Source organism: Phyllobates terribilis, unplaced genomic scaffold (assembly GCF_046119375.1).
Source record: "Phyllobates terribilis strain yellow unplaced genomic scaffold, ASM4611937v1 Scaffold_7__3_contigs__length_470593459, whole genome shotgun sequence".
NCBI classification, from domain to species: Eukaryota; Metazoa; Chordata; class Amphibia; order Anura; family Dendrobatidae; genus Phyllobates; species Phyllobates terribilis.
The window spans coordinates 146512085-146532476 of NW_027362767.1; the positions used below are offsets into that span (position 1 = coordinate 146512085).

Consider the following 20392-nt stretch of genomic DNA (forward strand, 5'->3'; position numbering starts at 1 on the left):
GAGGGTCGCAGCTACGGCAGAAGGGCGAAGGAGCGGGCAGGGGGTCGCAGCTACGGCAGAAGGCGAAGGAGCGGGCAGAGGGTCGCAGTTACGGCAAAAGGGCGGAGGAACTGGCAGAGGGTCCCACCAGAGGCAGAAGGGTGGAGGAACTAGCAGAGGATCGCAGCTACGGAAGAAGGGCGGAGGAGCGGGCAGAGGGCTGCAGCTATGGCAGAAGGGCGGCTAGACGGTCGCAGCTACGGCAATAGGGCGAAGGAGCGGGCAGAGGGTCGCAGTTACGGCAGAAGGGCGGAGGAACTGGAAGAGGGTCGCACCAGAGGCAGAAGGGTGGAGGAGCGGTCAAAGGGTCGCACTTAAGGCAGAAGGGCAGAGGAACTGGCAAAGGGTCGCATCTGAGGCAGAAGGGTGGAGGAGCGGGCAAAGGGTCGCAGTTACGGCAGAAGGGCGGAGGAACTGGCAGAGAGTAGCAGCTAAGGCAGAAGGGCAGAGGAACTGGCAGAGGGTAGCAGCTACGGCAGAAGGGCGAAGGAGTGGGTAGAGAGTCGCAGCTATGGCAGAAGGGTGGAGGAGCGGGCAGAGGGTTGCAGCTATGACAGAAGGGCGGGCAGAGGATCGCAGCTACGGCAGAAGGGCGGAGGAGCGGGCAGAGGGTCGGAGCTATGGCAGAAGGGCAGAGGAGCGGGCAGAGGGTCTCTGAAATTAGCGAAGATTAGTTAAATGAGCATTAAAAAAAAAAAAATACAACCCTTCCAGTTTAAAATCCCCAACATATGTAACTTACCGTGCAGATTTTTTTTCCCAGTGTTTGTATGAGATTTATTTTTCAGCAGACACTTTGCTTCCAGCTGTCACTCATACAGTGAGAGGAGGGTAGAGGCTCATGCATACACCGGACTCGTAAATTACGTGTCTACTGTATTCATTCAATCATATTAGACAAAAAGCAGAAAATGTGTTGTGCTGTCGGCTTATAAGAGAGTGGACCTGTCGCTGTATTGTGGCCACCATACACACAGGGCAGCATAGCACAATGTCATCCACCTGCTGTCACCTGTGGTTAGTGACTACAGGGAACACGGTCTACGACCACACTCCACCGCCATTTATGTAACACCATCATCGCTCTTCACTGTAGATGGCTACTAGTATTGGAGCAGACGCACTTACTGCAGGACATTATCTGGATCTTCAGCAGCGTGGAAGGCGCTTTAGACATTGTAGAGCGAACAGCAGCATGAGGAGAGCACAGGACTCCTACACCTCCTCCATCATCATCCTCCATCCCGACCTCCTCTGATCAGCCTGCAGCATTACACATCACCTGTTCAGCAGAGCACCGCTTTATCGCCTTTGCACCTGTTTGTTGTTTAGTTTTGTGTCTTTTCTTTGTTAACACCCAACTCATTATTCTATTTGCGCCTTTTTTGAAGTTTATTTTATATTTGCTCGTTGCTTTTTTTTGGTTTCCACTTTACGGGGAGCATCCAGCAATGCCACATATTTTCATCTGATTCATCAACTGCAAAGCTGCAAAGTTTGGCGTAACTTCACTCCGGCCTCCCACCCCCTCCCCCGATGTAATTTTTTTTGTGTGTTAAAATTTTGGCAAAACGTTTGCAACTTTTGGCACCAAAAAGACACAAAAGCAGTTCAAGACAGGCAGAAAGCTCATTTTTTACTTTGTGCCAAATTCATGAATTGCATGCGCCATTTTGGTTAATTTGGCGCCAAAAAATGTCAACTAATACCACAAGACAGGAAAGGGGAAAGTGACCAAATAAAACGCAAATAGACCGGGACCCAAATTTTTGAGAAGGATTTTGGCGTTTCCTACTCAAAAACTCAACAAAAAGATGCATGTGAACACACACCGAGGGTACAGGCACACAGCGTCTCGAAGGATGCGCACATGGTGTCTCGGGGCACGGGCACACGGCATCTTGGTGTACGGGCACACAGCATCTCGAAGTACGCGCACATGGTGTCTCGGGGCACGGGCACACGGCATCTCAAAGTACGCGCACATGGTGTCTCAGGGTACGGGCACACGGCATCTCAAAGTACGCGCACATGGTGTCTCGGGGCATGGGCACACGGCATCTCAAAGTACGCGCACATGGTGTCTCAGGGCATGGGCACACGGCATCTCAAAGTACGCGCACATGGTGTCTCAGGGTACGGGCACACGGCATCTCAAAGTACGCGCACCTGGTGTCTCGGGGCACGGGCACACGGCATCTCAAAGTACGCGCACATGGTGTCTCAGGGTACGGGCACACGGCATCTCAAAGTACGCGCACATGGTGTCTCAGGGTACGGGCACACGGCATCTCAAAGTACGCGCACATGGTGTCTCAGGGTACGGGCACACAAGCTACAAAGGACAGAACATGTGCACAATGTATCTTGAACCTTTTCAGCAGGTGCCAGGTGGAATACCATCTGAAAGACATTGTGTGCACAGAATAGAAATTTTTTTTTTTTTTTTTTGCGCAAATGTTAAGGCATTTTCTGGAATAGACCCGCTGTAAAGGGAAAAAAAACATCTGCATGCACATAACCGAAACGTGGCCGAAAAGAACTACAAAACTGCTTGGCACAATAGTGGTAACTGATTAAGCCTTAGGGGATGACATGAATCCTGTAAGATGTTTTATAGGGCATCCCACCGCCCCCTCTCGCTTTGCGGCTCCTCATTAGCATGATATCCGGTGCCCAGGAAGCATCCAGGCCCCTTGGAAATGAATGTGGACCCCCCCCCTTATCCTCCTTTCCCCCCTCCATTGTATGTATGAAGCAGAGCGGCCTCGCCTGTCACTATGTAACGGGGGGCACTGATAGACGAGGGTCTTTTGTGAGGCAGTGTGGGAAAACAGAGCCCTTTCATTCATTTCTATGCCCCTTTTCCAGCACCGAGGAGATGGCAGGACGCTGGATTCAAGGGGCCTCCAAAAGGAAATTCCGATCTACAGTCCTGGCAGCGAGGTGGGTTTTGCATCGCACCTCAAAATTCATCCAACTGGGCTTCCTTATTGGTCGCTTACTGCATTTATCCTACTCTAGAATGATCCGATCCTATAAGACCGTCCGCTTCATTAACAAGCCTGAATACTCATGAGCCGCCATTTATCAGTTATCAGAACTGAGCGGACACGATTTACAGCCTCTATTGAGCTGTAGCGCCACCTTGAGGAACATGGAGGTAACGGCAGGTTGACGGAAAAGGACCTAGCCAAGAGCCGAAAGCTGGACTTAACTTGGAATAAGGGAAAAAAATGAAAGTGGAAACAAAAAATTGGCTACAGTTATGAGTTTGCGTGGGGGCCGATGGTTGTCAGAACTCACCATAGACTTGTTAAATCCTTAAATGCCGCTCTCACACTTAGCAGCTTAACCTCTTAAATGCTGCTATTATCAGTGGCTGAGCTTGCTCTATAAGCAGAGCATAAATCCTGTATGACACATTAAAGTTGTAATCTGGCTCCGCTCACTTCCTTGCCAGGTGAGCAGTGTCGGCGACATCACATCTACCAATCGCTGCCGAGTCTTGTGTGGTTGATCAGAACATAGGGGAACCTGCAGCAGTGAGTCGCACAGTCACCAGTTTTCTCATCAGTGGAGCACCACCAAGCTTGTAGCCTCGTGTAAGAGACGTCGCCACCAAAGCTTGTGGCCTCGCGTAAGAGACGTCGCCACCAAAGCTTGTGGCCTCGCGTAAGAGACGTCGCCACCAAAGCTTGTGGCCTCGCGTAAGAGACGTCGCCACCAAAGCTTGTGGCCTCGCGTAAGAGACGTCGCCACCAAAGCTTGTGGCCTCGCGTAAGAGACGTCGCCACCAAAGCTTGTGGCCTCGCGTAAGAGACGTCGCCACCAAAGCTTGTGGCCTCGCGTAAGAGACGTCGCCACCAAGCTTGTGGCCTCGCGTAAGAGACAGTCGCCACCAAGCTTGTGGCCTCGCGTAAGAGACAGTCGCCACCAAGCTTGTGACCTCGCGTAAGAGACGTCGCCACCAAGCTTGTGGCCTTGCGTAAGAGACGTCGCCACCAAAGCTTGTGGCCTCGCGTAAGAGACGTCGCCACCAAAGCTTGTGGCCTTGCGTAAGAGACGTCGCCACCAAAGCTTGTGGCCTCGCGTAAGAGACGTCGCCACCAAGCTTGTGGCCTCGCGTAAGAGACAGTCGCCACCAAGCTTGTGGCTTCGCGTAAGAGACAGTCGCCACCAAGCTTGTGGCCTCGCGTAAGAGACGTCGCCACCAAGCTTGTGGCCTTGCGTAAGAGACGTCGCCACCAAAGCTTGTGGCCTCGCGTAAGAGACGTCGCCACCAAGCTTGTGGCCTCGCGTAAGAGACGTCGCCACCAAGCTTGTGGCCTCGCGTAAGAGACAGTCGCCACCAAGCTTGTGGCCTCGCGTAAGAGACAGTCGCCACCAAGCTTGTGGCCTCGCGTAAGAGACAGTCGCCACCAAGCTTGTGGCCTTGTGTAAAATCCCATCACCACCAAGTTTATAATCACAAAGTAGACCTAGTTATTTGCCGGTAATGGAATTTTCAGAATCCATGAAAGCACCGCATAGAAAGGGGATCCACCCTTCAAGGACCGTAAACCTACAGAATAAAAGGGTAGCACCTCCCCCCGCATTAGTTGGATTACAGATAATGGTTATTACAACTATTCAATCATCAACACCATAAACCCTTAATCCCCCCCCTGACCTAACACCAAAACCAACCAGTAACGGGAGGGTGCTGTCATGGGTTCTGAAAAATCCCATTATCAGTAAGTAATTACGTCTTTTTCTCTCACCCATGACAGCACCAAGGAGAGAATTACAGAGTTTATATTCTTATTGGTAATGATATTCAGAAAGGGACCACAGCCTGCCGCACCCTTCTCCCAAAGGTGAGATCGGAGGAGGCCAGATCCAACTTGTAGTGTCTATAGAAAGTTGAGGGAGCTGCCTTACAAAATTTGTTTGATGGATACATCTGACCTTTCCGCCCAGGAGGTTGCCATTGCTCTTGTGGAGTGAGCCTTTAACCCCTCTGGAATAACATTCCCACTCGTTGAGTAGGCTAAACCGATTGCCTCCCTAATCTATCTAGCCAACATACATTTTGAAACCTTAAGCCCCTTCTTAGGTCCCGGAAAGGAAACAAACAATGACCCATCCCTTCTCCAGGCCTGTGTGACTAACAGCTAGTTAAAGAGGTTGTCCACTACTTTTACATTGATGCCCTATCCTTAGGATCTTCTGCTAGTGGCCAGTTCTCGGTACTGCATATCTGCCTCCTATTCAAATCAATAGGAGGCAGATGTGTAGTACCCTGCGGTGACCACTATCAGAAGACGGAGCAGCTCAGCAAGTGAGTAATTCCAGCCAGCGGCCGCCAACACCAATAGCAGCTGACTGGTCGGGTGTAGGGTGTCGGACCCCGGCCAATCAGACACTGATGACCTATCCTAGGGATAGGTCATCAATGTCAAGAGTAGTGGACAACCTCTTTAATTAGACATCTCCTCCAGCGTATGAAGTTTTTCTGCTTTAGGATTTTTTGGGCTGGTACAAAAAGATGGAAGGACTACCTCCTGAGACCTTTGGAAACCAGAGGCTACTTTGGGCAAATAGTCATTTTAAAACCAGACCTGGCCTATCTTCCAGGATCTGTGTGAAAGGAGGGCCTGCTGACAGGGCCTGAATGTCACTAACCCTGCAAGCTGAAGTTAAGGCAACAAGGAGAGATGTTTTTAAGGAGAGGACCTTAAGTAATGTTGACTCTCAGGGTTCAAATGGAGAATTAGTCAGAGCTGTTAGGACCAGATTCAAATCCCACGGGGGGAACTTTTGCCTAATAATGGGTCTAGATCTAGAGGAGGTTCTAATGACCCGGGAAATCCAACGATTACCTGCCAGGGCACAATTATACAGCGCTACAAGCACCAATACCTAAACCTTAAGGGTACTGGGAGAAAGACCCCGTTCTAGAACTTTTTTCAGGAACTCTAAGATGGCACTAACTGGTACACCCTCTTCTATTTTTGCTCCCGAGATGGTTAGAAATTTCCTCCAGGTCTTGCCATAAATCTTAGGGGTGGCTGCCTTCCTACTCTGGAGCAGGCTGGAAATTAAATTAGGGAAAAATCTTTTGTCTCTTCATAGTGTCCTCTCAAATTCTATGCTGTCAAATGCAGACTGGCTACTCGAGGGCGGTGCACCGGCCCCTGGGAGAGAAGATCTGGAATTTCCGGAAGCACCCATGGTTCTGTGACCAACATTACCCTTAACCAGGAAAGCCATGGCCTTCTGGGATAGAAGGGAGCAATCCGTATAACCCTCGCTCTGTCCTCTCTGATTTTCCTTAGAAGTGCTGGGATCAGAATTACTGGTGGAAATACATAGGCCAGACTAGAATACCAAGGAATCAAGATGACATCCACTACCCGAGGACTCCCCCCCCCCCCCCATGGTCTAGGGAACAAAATGTTTGGACCCTCCTGTTCGGTCTGTTCGCACACAGGTCTATGTCCGGGAGGCCCCACATGCTCACAAGCTGGTTGAAGACCGACTGATTTAACACCAGTTCTCCCAGTATTAGCCGATTCCGGCTCAGAAAGTCTGCTCTGGAGTTTTTTTTTGCCCTTTATGCAGCGAGCTGTTACTGAAAGGAGATGATCCTCTGCTACTTAAAAAATGTCTTGCCACCTCCATCAAAAGGCCTGAACCGGGTTCCTCCCTGATGGTTTACATAGGCCACCAACACCTGATTGTAAGGATTCTTACATGGTGACCTTGAAGGGACAATAAGAGCTTCATTATAGCCTGCTCCACTGCTTGTAGACCTTCATGATCAATGAAACTACCCTTTTGTCCCCTTACCAGATTCCCTGGACTATGAAATCTCCTAGATAAGCCCCCAATTCCTTGGGGCTTGCATCTGTGGTAACAACGCATGTAATTTTGCCAGTTTTGGATCAACCATACCCATTGTGGATCCAACTGCTTTAATTCGCTTATCTGTCTCCTTTATAGGAAAACAGTGACGTCCTCCCATATCCTCAGCTGATGACGAAGTTGAAGAGGAAGATTTTAAACCCCCATCTTCATCTTCTGATTTGTCAGAGGCATCTGACTCAGGAGGAAACCGCCTAGATTTCTTGCCTCTCCTATGACTCCCTTCTCCTTAGGACAGGGATTTTAGGGAATTTTTAACCTCCGCCATCATACCAGATCTCAACTCGGAGGCCAAGTCAGAGGACTCGTCACAATGTCTGTCCCATACAAGACTGACAAAGTGTCTTCTCCCAGGATGTGGAAACCCTTCTTTACAGAGCGCACACTCCCTGTGCTTGGACTTCACTATGCATTTCTTTTCCTGACAACAGAATGACAAGAAAGGGGACCCCATTACAAAGTGAACATTCATGAAGATCACTTACCACTCGGAGGTAATCAAGGGCACCGGATTTGGAGGAGGAATCATATCAGCTGATAGATCCCCTCTGGAGGCTGAGGATCCATCCACCTTGCTGGAGCCCCGGCTCTGCTGCGTGGTTCTGCTGCTCCTTCCATTCGAGCGGCCACTGCCACATCGTCGCTGAGCTGTTTGGGGTCTCCCCTGCTGCTCCATACTACCTGGAGGGACCGCTGGACCAAAGGGAACCGCTGTTCTGGTGACTTCCGGTCACATGTCTCCCTCGCACACGTAATCATGGAGCGCACCTTCAGGCGAACGCGCTGCTGGAGATGCGCAGAAACCAGCAATCCGACAAGCTTGGTGACACAACTTGTGCCAGCTCATTAGTGAAGGCCCCTCCAGACCCACTGTGGTGCTTCAGGACCTCTGCATCGGCTGAGGCAGGGAAGGGATCGATGCCTGAGCCAAACGGCCAGGACTGGGAACAACTGGTGAAGCCACGTCTTCTTTTCTTCAGGTATGCCCCAAAGAAAGGTTCCCCCCCATCAAGGACAGGAATCCAACTGATGCAGGGGAGCGGTAGCGTCCTTTTATCCTGTAGGTTTCCTGTCCATGAAGGGAGGATCCCCTACCTCCGTGTTGTTGTCATGGGTGAGAGAAAAAAAGAGTGCACCTGACAAGAGGAGTGATCTAGTGCAGCCTCAGGCTTTGAGCCTGTAACTTCAAGTGATCAGCTCTCAGCCTAGGAGTAAGATATTAGAAAACGTTTTTCACCTTTGTAATGTGCAATAAAGGGCCTCCTTTATGGGGCTAAAATGTAAAAACAAAAATTACACAATTTTGAAAGTTTATAAAATGATCCATTTTAATACACATCTGACTTTTATGAGGAATGCTCCTATATACAGTCGAGAATGAAGATTTCGGGACTAGAAACGTCAGTGAAATTCTGGATACAACTGCAATAGTCAATAGTGGTGGTGTCCGCCATTGTGATCCAGGACTGGAACCCAATACCGTGGGTTGTACAGAGGAGGAATTGTCTCAGTCCTCAATTATAGATCCATACTGACTGGAGACAGTTCTAAACTGACCCAGTAGCCACCTCATCCCAAGAACCAAGATATCGTCCAAGAGGTCACCATGACTGATGGGCCAGAGGCAGCAACCGATTGACACCAAGGAAAGTTCCTCACAGCAGCTGCTAAACTTCTCCTCAATCCTCCAGGATGTCAGCAAACATCTTGCGCCGCTTCTTCTCCACTTGCTGGTGCTCTTCCCAAACTTTCCTCCTCTTTACAAAGTGATTTAGAGCGAAGTTTCGGGCGATGTGATGTCCGATGGGGTCATTCTGCAGCTCCCGGAGTCTTATAACTGATAACAAGAAAGAAAAATAACATTTTATGGCAAAAAAAGAGAATAAAGGTACAACGTTAAAACAAATCTGCTGCACTGACAGCAAAAATATATTAAAAAGTTGCAAAACTTTATCAGTTTTTGATTAAACTTTAGGAGACCGGACAAATCCTTTATGGGGAATAGACAAGTCTCACCGAGCTTCTGAGCGATCTCCTCTTTCACTCCCATGGTGGAGGTATTCCATACGCGGTCCAGGACTCGGCTGCCATACTTGTTACACGCCAGCTCCATGCATTGAACCTGAGGTGGATAAATGTAGAAAAGGGTCGGAGTTCAGGAATTCTCACAAAAGGGGACAAAAGAACATTTCCGGACCCCAAACAAAAAATTGGGAATAGGTCCTAAACCGTAACTGTAAACGTGCCTTTATCTTTCGTAAAACTTTCTTCTTCTGTTTTTTCGAAATATTGGTCCCATCGAGCAGGACATCGAATATATGGCTGCCGGCTGGGCTACAAGCTACGGTGTGGAGGTCCGCTTCAGTCATATTCCCCAGGCTGTGCAGCACTATAGCGGGATCTTCAAAATGGAGAAGGTGTTGTAGTAATATGGAGCCGTGGTAGTTGACAGACTGCAGCTTCACATCTGGGTTTTCCTGAAAAGTATAACAACTATAATACTGCCCCCTATGTACAAGAATATAACTACTATAATACTGCACCTATGTACAAGAATATAACTACTATAATACTGCTCCTATGTACAGAAATATAACTACTATAATACTGCTCCTATGTATAAGACTATAACTACTATAATACTGCCTCCTATGTACAAGAATATAACTACTATAATACTGCCCCCTATGTACAAGAATATAACTACTATAATACTGCCCCCTATGTACAAGAATATAACTACTATAATACTGCCCCTATGTACAAGAATATAACTACTATAATACTGCCCCTATGTACAAGAATATATCTACTATAATACTGCCCCTATGTACAAGAATATAACTACTATAATACTGCTCCCTATGCACAAGAATATAACTACTATAATATTGCCCCTATGTACAAGACTATAACTACTATAATACTGCCTCTATATACAAGAATATAACTACTATAATACTGCCCCTATGTACAAGAATATAACTACTATAATATTGCCCCTATGTACAAGACTATAACTACTATAATACTGCCTCTATATACAAGAATATAACTACTATAATACTGTCCCTATGTGCAAGAATATAACTACTATAATGCTGCCTCTATATACAAGAATATAACTACTATAATACTGCCTCCTATGTGCAAGAATATAACTACTATAATACTGCCCCCTATATACAAGAATATAACTACTATAATACTGCCCCTATGTACAAGAATATAACTACTATAATACTGCCCCTATGTACAAGAATATATCTACTATAATACTGCTCCTATGTACAAGAATATAACTACTATAATATTGCCCCTATGTACAAGACTATAACTACTATAATACTGCTCCTATGTACAAGAATATAACTACTATAATACTGCCTCTATATACAAGAATATAACTACTATAATACTGTCCCTATGTACAAGAATATAGCTACTATAATACTGCCCCCTATGTGCAAGAATATAACTACTATAATACTGCCCCCTATGTACAAGAATATAACTACTGTAATACTGCCCCCTATTTACAAGAATATAACTACTATAATACTGCCCCCTATGTACAAGAATATAACTACTGTAATACTGCCCCCTACAGTCATTCATTTGTATTGAAGAGAGTAGTGAGGAATATGAGATCTTACTTCATGCTCAGAGGGTTCCTCCTCTTCCTCGATCTTGTAGTAAATCTCGTAGGTCAGTAGAGACAGGAATAGCAGTACACAGGTGATCTGGCGGGAGGTCGGGGCGGCACAGTGGAAGGCCTGGGGGAGGGTGAGAATATTTCTTTGCATTGTAAGATATTAAGAGTACAATGATGCAGAACTGTAGGGGGCACCTACCTCCATGATGTGTGTGACGAGCTCCGTCTGGTGACTCTCCAGTCTCTTACAAGCCTCCGCCAGGGTTGTGATGATCCCCATGTGACCTTTAGCCAAAACATCCTCTATTCCTGGCGACAGCTCCTCGAACAGCGCAGAGAACTGGCAAAATGACAGTCAGTGGTGGTCACTGTGATACTATAGTTAAGGGAAGGGGCTAGGGGGCATTACTGACCAGTTTCTTGCTCTGGATGGCACGGATCAGTCTTTGCACTGTATAGTTGGCGATGGGATGCGCCGACAGCTCCCTTAGCTGGCCTTTAAACTGGGTTTTAAAGAGGCGCTGCAGCTGCTTCGGCTCGGAAACTTCCAGAATTTTTTCAAACAGGCGACTGCTGGTCTCATCCTTAAGGAAAACTAGGAGGACACTTACAAAAAAAAAAAAAAAGGAAAGATCACTCGGGGTTCAGAAAGTCCTTCCAAAACACCCTGGCTCCTCATGGGCGGAGTGTAAAAAAGGGGGAGGAGCTTTAAGGCTGTACAACCAATAGAATACAGGAGGGCAGCATTCACTCGTCCACGCCCTTACCGGCCATGTCCTGAGACCTCCCTGGAGGACAGATAACCGATGACATCATCGCAGAGCGCGGCGCACGTAGAAGGAGACTTCCGGTGTAGAACCACTAGAGCGGTCTGCATGCCCAGGCCGGCCAGTTCATGGGTGGCAAAGACTGGTGAGGGCAGAGAGCGAGGGTCAGGCGGGTGTCTCCGTGAAATCATTTATAGGTCACTAAAGGGCGATATCAACTCACCTCCGATGTCACCCTTAAATAATCCACTCATCTCCTGTAACTCCTGCAGGAAACTGGGCGGCACGTCAAACTCAGACTGGACTGCAAGACATAAGGAGGAGACAGTGAGGGCTCGCACACCGGCGGGAGCATCCGATGCCATCTGCTAATGACACTCCGCTTCTGCTCTGCAGCGAGCGACAGCCGAGTGTCAGTGTGCCCGTCCTCTCGCATGAGAGCATCACAGATGCAGAGGAGACGGAGAAAGTAATTTATCTATCTCCTCCATTGCGAGTGTCAGCAGTAATCAGACTGCACTTGGATGACATCCGAGTGCAGTGCGATGTTTCACACATCTTGTATGTATGTAGACTTGTATGGGTGAGTGCGATACGAATCCAGCATGCAGAGATGGTTGTCTCATACCGAATAGTATGAGAAAATAATCGCAGATCTGACCTGCCCCATAGTATAACACTGGTCCGATAAAACATCAGATAGCACTCGGCCGTGTTATACTCCAGTGTGAGTGAGTCCTTAAGGGGGCTTTCTGGATGAAGGTGTGGGGGGCACACTGCCATCAATCACCTGATTTAAAGCGCACCTGTCAGCAGGATTGTGCTCAGTAAACCACATACACTGTCAGGTGGGCGCGATTACCCTGAGTAAAATGATACCTTTGTTGATGAAATCCATCCAGTGGATCTTCTGTAAACTTTATTTTCAGTTCTGACATAATGAGATGCCCATGCTCTGGGGTGGGACGGGCTGTAGCTGGTGCTCTCATTATGTATGCCTATCACTACTATTTTACATACTGCCTGTGTAATTTCTCTGCCAATTTGAAATTTACATGTTCCAAAATGGCTGCAGCTCGCACATGCGCAGTAGCATCTTTTGGTTGGCGAGATGCTACTGCGCGGACGCTATTTTGCTAGAGGAAAAAGAATTTGGGTGCAGCAATATGGTGCCACCCATGCACATTAGCACCACTCAGCGACTTGAGACATGCTACTGCACAAGCGCAGGCTGCGGGGGCTATATTGCAGCAGGCAAGTTTCTTTTTCCTCTAGCAAAATGGCGCCCGCGCAGTAGCAGCTCACCAACCAAAAGATGCTACTGCGCATGTGCGAGCTGCGGCGGCCATATTGGGGGATGTAAATTTCACAGGCAATATTTAAAACAGTAGGCAGGTCCCTGAAAGCAGAGTGACCTGTCAGAGGCCAGAGATAGGCATACATAATGAGAGCAGCAGCTACAGCCCCCCACTTAAGTCCCGCCCCGGAGCACAAGCATCTCATTATGGCAGAACTGAAAATAAAGATTACAGAAGAACCACTGGACGGATTTCATCAACAAAGGTATCATTTTACTCAGGGTAACGGCGTCCACCTGACAGTGTATGTAGTTTACTTTGCACAATCCTGCTGACAGGGGCGCTTTAAGGGATTTGATCAATCAGAACCGTACATGGTGTAGTGGCCGTGAGCAGTACTGCAGCAAATCCATACAAGTGAATGGGAGAACTGGCACAGCGCCATACATGGTGTAGTGGCCGTGAGAGGTACTGAAGCTCTTCCATACAAGTCATTTTATGATGATTTTGAACTAAAGCCTAATTACTTTGCAATTCTTCCTTTTCAATACTTCTGCTTGCTGAGAACCTCAGCTTATGGCAACTTAAAAGAAATATGGAGGAAGAACATTGTAATCCTAAAAAAAAACCAGGTCTACCTGTGGACGCTTGACCGCCTTTCTTGGGGTCCTTGCTGAGGACGGTTCCGCTCAGCACCTGGAACAAAGTCCGCACGATGAAGCTGCCGTGGGTGTTCTGGTTGTAAGGCAGGAACTTGCACTTCACTTCGGCACAAAGGCTCAGAATTAGATCGTCCAGGCTGGTGCGGGGATCACTCCCATCTTCCTCATCATCATCCTCCTCCTCAGCTCCCTGAAGCCGCTCGTACTGAAGGAGAGCGGTCTCAACCACGTGTGACCCGGTACGATGCCAACATATGGTCTGCCAGCTCTTACTCAGGACATCCAGAAACTGGCAGAGCTGAGCAGACGAGGCGAGCGCCAGCAGCTTCTGAAGGGTAATGCTCCCGGCAACGTCGGCCGCCACCGCCCGCTCGTTCCCCTTCACCTCCTTGAAGACGTTCCGGACAAAGAGAGCTGTGAGATGGAGAAAATGAAATCGAATGCTGACGAGATGTATCCGTACCTCGCAAGGTGCAAGACTGCTACTTGCTGTCAGTGAATGGAAACACTAGATAATACTATTCACAGCTGGGGGTTTGTGACAATTGTATCAGCAGCACAATCCCTCTCCAGTGCTGACCGCTTGATGGCGGCGGGGGATCATTCTACGTCTATTACAGACTCCGGGAGGAAGAGAACGAAATGTGTTAAAATAATAGAATCCCTGGCAATGATGACATCACGTCTATTCATCACGTGACCGCTGCAGCCAATCACAGCTATAACATACTACTATGTGTAAACGTCACAGCTGAGGTCAGTGATTGGCTGCAGCGGTGATGTGCTGGTGGGACCACAGAAGAGGAGGTAGTTTGCATTAGTGATGGGGCTTCTTACCCCGATTTTCTTCCGATTCAAAGTCTTGTTCCAGTGTTTCTTTCACTCGTCGGAAATATTCCAGAAATTTGGGGTCCAGGGAAGGGGCCGGATTCTCCTCCACCTTTTTTGACTCCCAGCTCCTTTTGATGCTGCGAGGTCTTTTCCGCTCAGTAAGTTTCTTCCGCTCTGCGTCCATCATCGTTATTCTGTTGTCTCCCTAGAAAATGAAAAAGGTGAAAAGTTGGGAAATTGCTTAAAAAGTGACTCCAGAAGGGAAAACCCTTCGCCGGCTCAGGATGAACAGCCTGGCAGCTGTGGACATAATATGTGCGTGCGGGGTCTGCGTGTGCGGGGGTGGGTCACACAGCTGGTACCGGCCTCTGACAGCAGAGACTGGAGCCAAACTCCGATCACGGCTGTGTAACCCTTTCAATGCCACCATCAGTGCGTGTTCCGGCTCCGATCCCCCCACTAATGTATTGACAGTGCGGACGGAGCAGCTGAAGGTTGCTGCCGCCACTATATTCGTCCTCCTGGATGATTGACATCACTACATACTAACACCAAAGTATCAGAATACAGATGACACAAGGGACAAGTCCCCGAGAGAACAAAAGGCGAGAAACAAGTGAAAATTATAGAATTAAGAATATAAAAAATATTAAATAAATAAAATAGAATAATCAGGTTTCTTCTTGTGTCTGGAAATTTCCAACCTATGAAGACACCAAATTATTTCACCCCAAGTTAAGTGTAAAAAAAAAATCTGAAAACCACAGAATTTCTATCTTTCCTCAGCACCAAAAAATGAAATAAAATGTGAAGGCGGCGGCATCTGCTGACCGATAACAGCAGCTCAGGATTCAACAACGAGGCTCGGGGACGGGCCCGGGGGAGGGAACGAGGCTCGGGGACGGGCCCGGGGGAGGGAACGAGGCTCGGGGACGGGCCCGGGGGAGGGAACGAGGCTCGGGGACGGGCCCGGGGGAGGGAACGAGGCTCGGGGACGGGCCCGGGGGAGGGAACGAGGCTCGGGGACGGGCCCGGGGGAGGGAACGAGGCTCGGGGACGGGCCCGGGGGAGGGAACGAGGCTCGGGGACGGGCCCGGGGGAGGGAACGAGGCTCGGGGACGGGCCCGGGGGAGGGAACGAGGCTCGGGGACGGGCCCGGGGGAGGGAACGAGGCTCGGGGACGGGCCCGGGGGAGGGAACGAGGCTCGGGGACGGGCCCGGGGGAGGGAACGAGGCTCGGGGACGGGCCCGGGGGAGGGAACGAGGCTCGGGGACGGGCCCGGGGGAGGGAACGAGGCTCGGGGACGGGCCCGGGGGAGGGAACGAGGCTCGGGGACGGGCCCGGGGGAGGGAACGAGGCTCGGGGACGGGCCCGGGGGAGGGAACGAGGCTCGGGGACGGGCCCGGGGGAGGGAACGAGGCTCGGGGACGGGCCCGGGGGAGGGAACGAGGCTCGGGGACGGGCCCGGGGGAGGGAACGAGGCTCGGGGACGGGCCCGGGGGAGGGAACGAGGCTCGGGGACGGGCCCGGGGGAGGGAACGAGGCTCGGGGACGGGCCCGGGGGAGGGAACGAGGCTCGGGGACGGGCCCGGGGGAGGGAACGAGGCTCGGGGACGGGCCCGGGGGAGGGAACGAGGCTCGGGGACGGGCCCGGGGGAGGGAACGAGGCTCGGGGACGGGCCCGGGGGAGGGAACGAGGCTCGGGGACGGGCCCGGGGGAGGGAACGAGGCTCGGGGACGGGCCCGGGGGAGGGAACGAGGCTCGGGGACGGGCCCGGGGGAGGGAACGAGGCTCGGGGACGGGCCCGGGGGAGGGAACGAGGCTCGGGGACGGGCCCGGGGGAGGGAACGAGGCTCGGGGACGGGCCCGGGGGAGGGAACGAGGCTCGGGGACGGGCCCGGGGGAGGGAACGAGGCTCGGGGACGGGCCCGGGGGAGGGAACGAGGCTCGGGGACGGGCCCGGGGGAGGGAACGAGGCTCGGGGACGGGCCCGGGGGAGGGAACGAGGCTCGGGGACGGGCCCGGGGGAGGGAACGAGGCTCGGGGACGGGCCCGGGGGAGGGAACGAGGCTCGGGGACGGGCCCGGGGGAGGGAACGAGGCTCGGGGACGGGCCCGGGGGAGGGAACGAGGCTCGGGGACGGGCCCGGGGGAGGGAACGAGGCTCGGGGACGGGCCCGGGGGAGGGAACGAGGCTCGGGGACGGGCCCGGGGGAGGGAACGAGGCTCGGGGACGGGCCCGGGGGAGGGAACGAGGCTCGGGGACGGGCCCGGGGGAGGGAACGAGGCTCGGGGACGGGCCCGGGGGAGGGAACGAGGCTCGGGGACGGGCCCGGGGGAGGGAACGAGGCTCGGGGACGGGCCCGGGGGAGGGAACGAGGCTCGGGGACGGGCCCGGGGGAGGGAACGAGGCTCGGGGACGGGCCCGGGGGAGGGAACGAGGCTCGGGGACGGGCCCGGGGGAGGGAACGAGGCTCGGGGACGGGCCCGGGGGAGGGAACGAGGCTCGGGGACGGGCCCGGGGGAGGGAACGAGGCTCGGGGACGGGCCCGGGGGAGGGAACGAGGCTCGGGGACGGGCCCGGGGGAGGGAACGAGGCTCGGGGACGGGCCCGGGGGAGGGAACGAGGCTCGGGGACGGGCCCGGGGGAGGGAACGAGGCTCGGGGACGGGCCCGGGGGAGGGAACGAGGCTCGGGGACGGGCCCGGGGGAGGGAACGAGGCTCGGGGACGGGCCCGGGGGAGGGAACGAGGCTTCGGGACGGGCCCGGGGGAGGGAACGAGGCTTCGGGACGGGCCCGGGGGAGGGAACGAGGCTTCAGGGCGCAGAAAACCGCAGACAAGGAGCAGCAAAAAGAGAAATACATTTGGACATTTTTAACCATAAAAATATAAAAACCCTCTGAGGCCGGAGCCGCCAGGTCGCACCGCCGGGGGGACAATCCGCCTCCCACGTCATTTCTACCGCACAATAAACGCCATTAACCCCTTCTCCTCCAATAAAAAAAAAAATACAGTAGAATTGCCATTTTACAATTTATTTTCCCCTTTTTCAGGTGAAGGGAGCGGGGTCATTGAAAACTGCACAAAACAAGATGTGGGGACTGAAGAATAATAATAGCTCCTGGAAGGAGGAGGAAAGGGGGCGAAGAGGGCAACAAGGAAAAGCAGCCGGAACTGAAGAGGTTAACGCCAGCAGCACTGACTCTGGGCCAAACCACCAACTCACTGCTGCTGAGGGGGCGACGTCCTGTGTTACCCGTCACCAGCCGCCATCACCCGCCACACACAGGAGCACTGCACAGCACCATTACCTCCCGCAGCTCAGACACACGTGCTTCCGGCGCCGGCTGATGACGTCACCCCCATAAGACCAGTGCAGGAAGAGCCGCGCAGCGATGACATCACCAGCTATGGCTGCCATCCAGCGTAGAATGATGACGTCACAAGGTTAACCCTTAGATGCAGCAGTTACAGCGTCCTGCAGCGCCCCCAGCGGGCAGGAGGAGCATTGCATTGTGCGCACTCCACCACTGCGTCAGTGCGTCCAACGGCGATTACAGCGGGAGAGCGGATCAGTCCCGGGCCGCGGGGATTCGACCATTGGAAAGTCAGGATTGCTTTATACTTTATAAAGTTATGATCTTTTCACCTTTTAATCAGAGGAGCCGCGGAGAGGTGGACGGTCACCAAGGACAACCAACTGCACTGCTGGGATCAGTATAGATACACAAGAGTATCACTCCGTGTATCTAATCCCATAGTGTCACACTCCACTGAGCCATCACATTATGGAGTTAGATACACAGCTCAGCAGATTGTACCACACAGGATGGGTTTAGATACAGATTGTATAATGCTTTATTGGTTTAGATACACTGCATCAGGATGGACATTGATATACTCAGTGTACCACAGAGGATGGACTTGGATACACTCAGTGTACCACAGAGGATGGGCTTGGATACACTCAGTGTACCACAGAGGATGGGCTTGACAAAGTGTATCTAAGCCCATCCTGTGGGATACAATCAGTATATCTAATCCCATTGTGTAGGATATAGTGTATCCGAGCCCATCATGCAGGGTTCACAGAGTGTATCTCAGCCCATCCTCGGGGTAACCCTGGGCTCGGAACTCTCCTTCACACAACATATCCAAGCCCTTTCCACTTCCTGCCGACTCCAACTCAAAAATATCTCCCGGATCCGCACATTCCTCAGCAAAGACTCTGAAAAAACACTAGTGCGCACCCTCATCATCTCCCGCCTTGACTACTGCAACCTCCTGCTCTGTGGCCTCCCCTCTAACACTCTCGCACCCCTCCAATCCATCCTAAACTCTGCTGCTCGACTAATCCACCTGTCCCCCCACTATTCCCCGGCCTCTCCTCTCTGTCAATCTCTTCACTGGCTCCCCATTGCCCAGAGACTCCAGTTCAAAACCCTAACCATGACATACAAAGCCATCCACAACCTGTCTCCTCCATATATCTGTGATCTAATCTCCCAATACATACCTGCACGCAACCTCCGATCCTCACAAGATCTCCTGCTCTACTTTCCTCTCCTCTCCTCTTCCCACAATCACATACAAGATTTCTCCCGTGCATCCCCCCTACTCTGGAACTCCGTACCCCAACACATCAGACTCTCGCCTACCGTGGAAACCTTCAAAAGGAACCTGAAGACCCACCTCTTCCGACAAGCCTACAACCTGCAGTAACCACCGCTCCACCATACCGCTGCACGACCAGCTCTACCCTCACCTACTGTATCCTCAGCCTTCCTATGTAGATTGTGAGCCCTCGCGGGCAGAGTCCTCGCTCCTCCTGTACCAGTCGCCAACTTGTATTGTTCAGGATTATTGTGCTTGTTATTATGTACACCCCTATCACATGTAAAGTGCCATGGAATAAATAATAATCCTGCACTATTCTGTGTATCTAATAATAATGTTATTTCTATAGCGCTGACATAGTCCACAGCACTTTCCAATAAGCGCAGACCTGTACAGAGTAACACCGTTCACCAGTTACAAGAGTGAGGTCCCACTCATTCTGCATACTATACTCAGTGCATCCCAGCCCACCCCACGTGATACACTCAGCTTACTTCAGCCCATCTGCACATTACATGGAGTGCATCTCATCCAATCCTGCGTGGTACAGTGTATCTAAACACATCCTGCACAATATGCAGAGTATCTCAGCCCATCCTGCACTATTCAGTGTATCCAAGTCCATCCTGTGTGATACATTGTATCCAAGATCATTTTGCATGATACAGTGTATCTGATCCCATTCTACTGTGAGAGAAAAGAATCCATTTTGAGTATGTGGTATCCATCTTGTCTTGTAACTTCTGTGTAATGATGATCAAGTAAAGTAACACTGAGGGGCAGTGAGGTTTCACATTTCTATTCACTCCCCTAAGGTTACTATTGGTTCATAGGTCAGAGGGAACTATTCCTTTGTCTCTGACCCTATTTAACCCCTTACGCCCCGGAGCATTTTTCGTTTTTGCATTTTCGTTTTTGCTCCCCTTGTTCCCATAGCGTTTTTATTTTTTGGTCAATATGGCCATGTGAGGGCTTATTTTTTGCGGGACGAGTTGTACTTTTCAACGCCATTACTAGTTTTACCATATCCTGTACGGGAAAAAAATTCCAAGTGCGGTAAAATTGCAAAAAAAAGTGCAACACCACAGTTGTTTTTTATTTATTTTTTTTTTACCACGTTCACTGAATGATAAAACTGACCTGCCCTTCTTATTCTCCAGGTCATTACGAGTTCATAGACACCAAACATGTATAGGTTCTTTTATATTTAAGTGGTGAAAAAAAATTCCAAAATTTGGTATAAAAAAAAAAAAAAAAAAATAGCGCCATTTTCTAAGACCCGTAGCGTCTCCATTTTTCGTGATCTGGGGCTGGGTGAGGGCTTATTTCTTGCGCACCAGGCAAACGTTTTTATTGATAACATTTGGGGTAGATCCGATGTTTTGATCGCCCGTTATTGCATTTTATTGCAATTTTGCGGCGACCAAAAAACGTAATTCTGGCGTTTAGAATTTTTTTCTCGTTACGCCGTTTACCGATCGGATTAATTCTTTTTTTATATTGATAGATCGGGCGATTCTGAACGCGGCGATACCAAATATGTGTATGTGGGTTTTTTTTTTTTATATATTTTATTTTGAATGGGGCGAAAGGGGGGTGATTTAAACTTTT

General features: G+C 50.8%; 1 protein-coding gene and 1 long non-coding RNA gene across 8 annotated transcripts in view; one reads left to right on the forward strand and one right to left on the reverse strand.

Annotated features, from left to right (window-relative positions):
• Window positions 1-19096, forward strand: part of LOC141154018 (uncharacterized) — a 223861-nt gene extending 204765 nt beyond the window's left edge. For 4 of the 5 annotated variants that reach the window (XR_012247381.1, XR_012247384.1, XR_012247383.1 and 1 more), the window contains exon 3: window positions 17218-19096. This is a non-coding gene — a long non-coding RNA (uncharacterized lncRNA). Of the gene's footprint in view, window positions 1-2769; window positions 2986-17217 lie in introns of those variants that run through there. The other variant, XR_012247382.1, reaches the window with a different exon arrangement.
• Window positions 8280-17618, reverse strand: NOP9 (NOP9 nucleolar protein). Of its 3 annotated transcripts, none has more exons than XM_073639399.1 (11): window positions 17476-17618; window positions 14168-14366; window positions 13307-13744; window positions 11594-11674; window positions 11371-11512; window positions 11017-11209; window positions 10803-10943; window positions 10605-10724; window positions 9195-9425; window positions 8965-9070; window positions 8280-8785 (listed from the first exon to the last, which is right to left on the reverse strand). In XM_073639399.1, the coding sequence occupies exons 2-11, from the start codon at window positions 14346-14348 to the stop codon at window positions 8628-8630; spliced, it is 1791 nt and encodes a 596-aa protein (XP_073495500.1). In that variant the 5' UTR covers window positions 14349-14366; window positions 17476-17618; the 3' UTR covers window positions 8280-8627. The 3 variants fall into 3 exon arrangements, with proteins under 3 accessions (XP_073495500.1, XP_073495499.1, XP_073495501.1); XM_073639398.1 differs by having other exon boundaries at window positions 8281-8785; window positions 17391-17549; XM_073639400.1 differs by having other exon boundaries at window positions 8647-8785; window positions 9184-9425; window positions 17391-17549.
• Window positions 19097-20392: the final 1296 nt, after the last annotated feature.

What these genes read in the sequence shown, in the direction of transcription:
- NOP9 (XM_073639399.1), bottom strand. Translation starts at nt 14,348, where the DNA reads ATGATGGACGCAGAGCGGAAGAAACTTACTGAGCGGAAAAGACCTCGC. An exon ending in CCATCCAGAGCAAGAAACTG is followed by an intron (nt 10,944 to 11,016) that starts GTCAGTAATGCC and finishes TCATTTTGCCAG; the next exon opens with TTCTCTGCGCTGTTCGAGGA. An exon ending in AGGAACCCTCTGAGCATGAA is followed by an intron (nt 9,426 to 10,604) that starts GTAAGATCTCAT and finishes TATACTTTTCAG; the next exon opens with GAAAACCCAGATGTGAAGCT.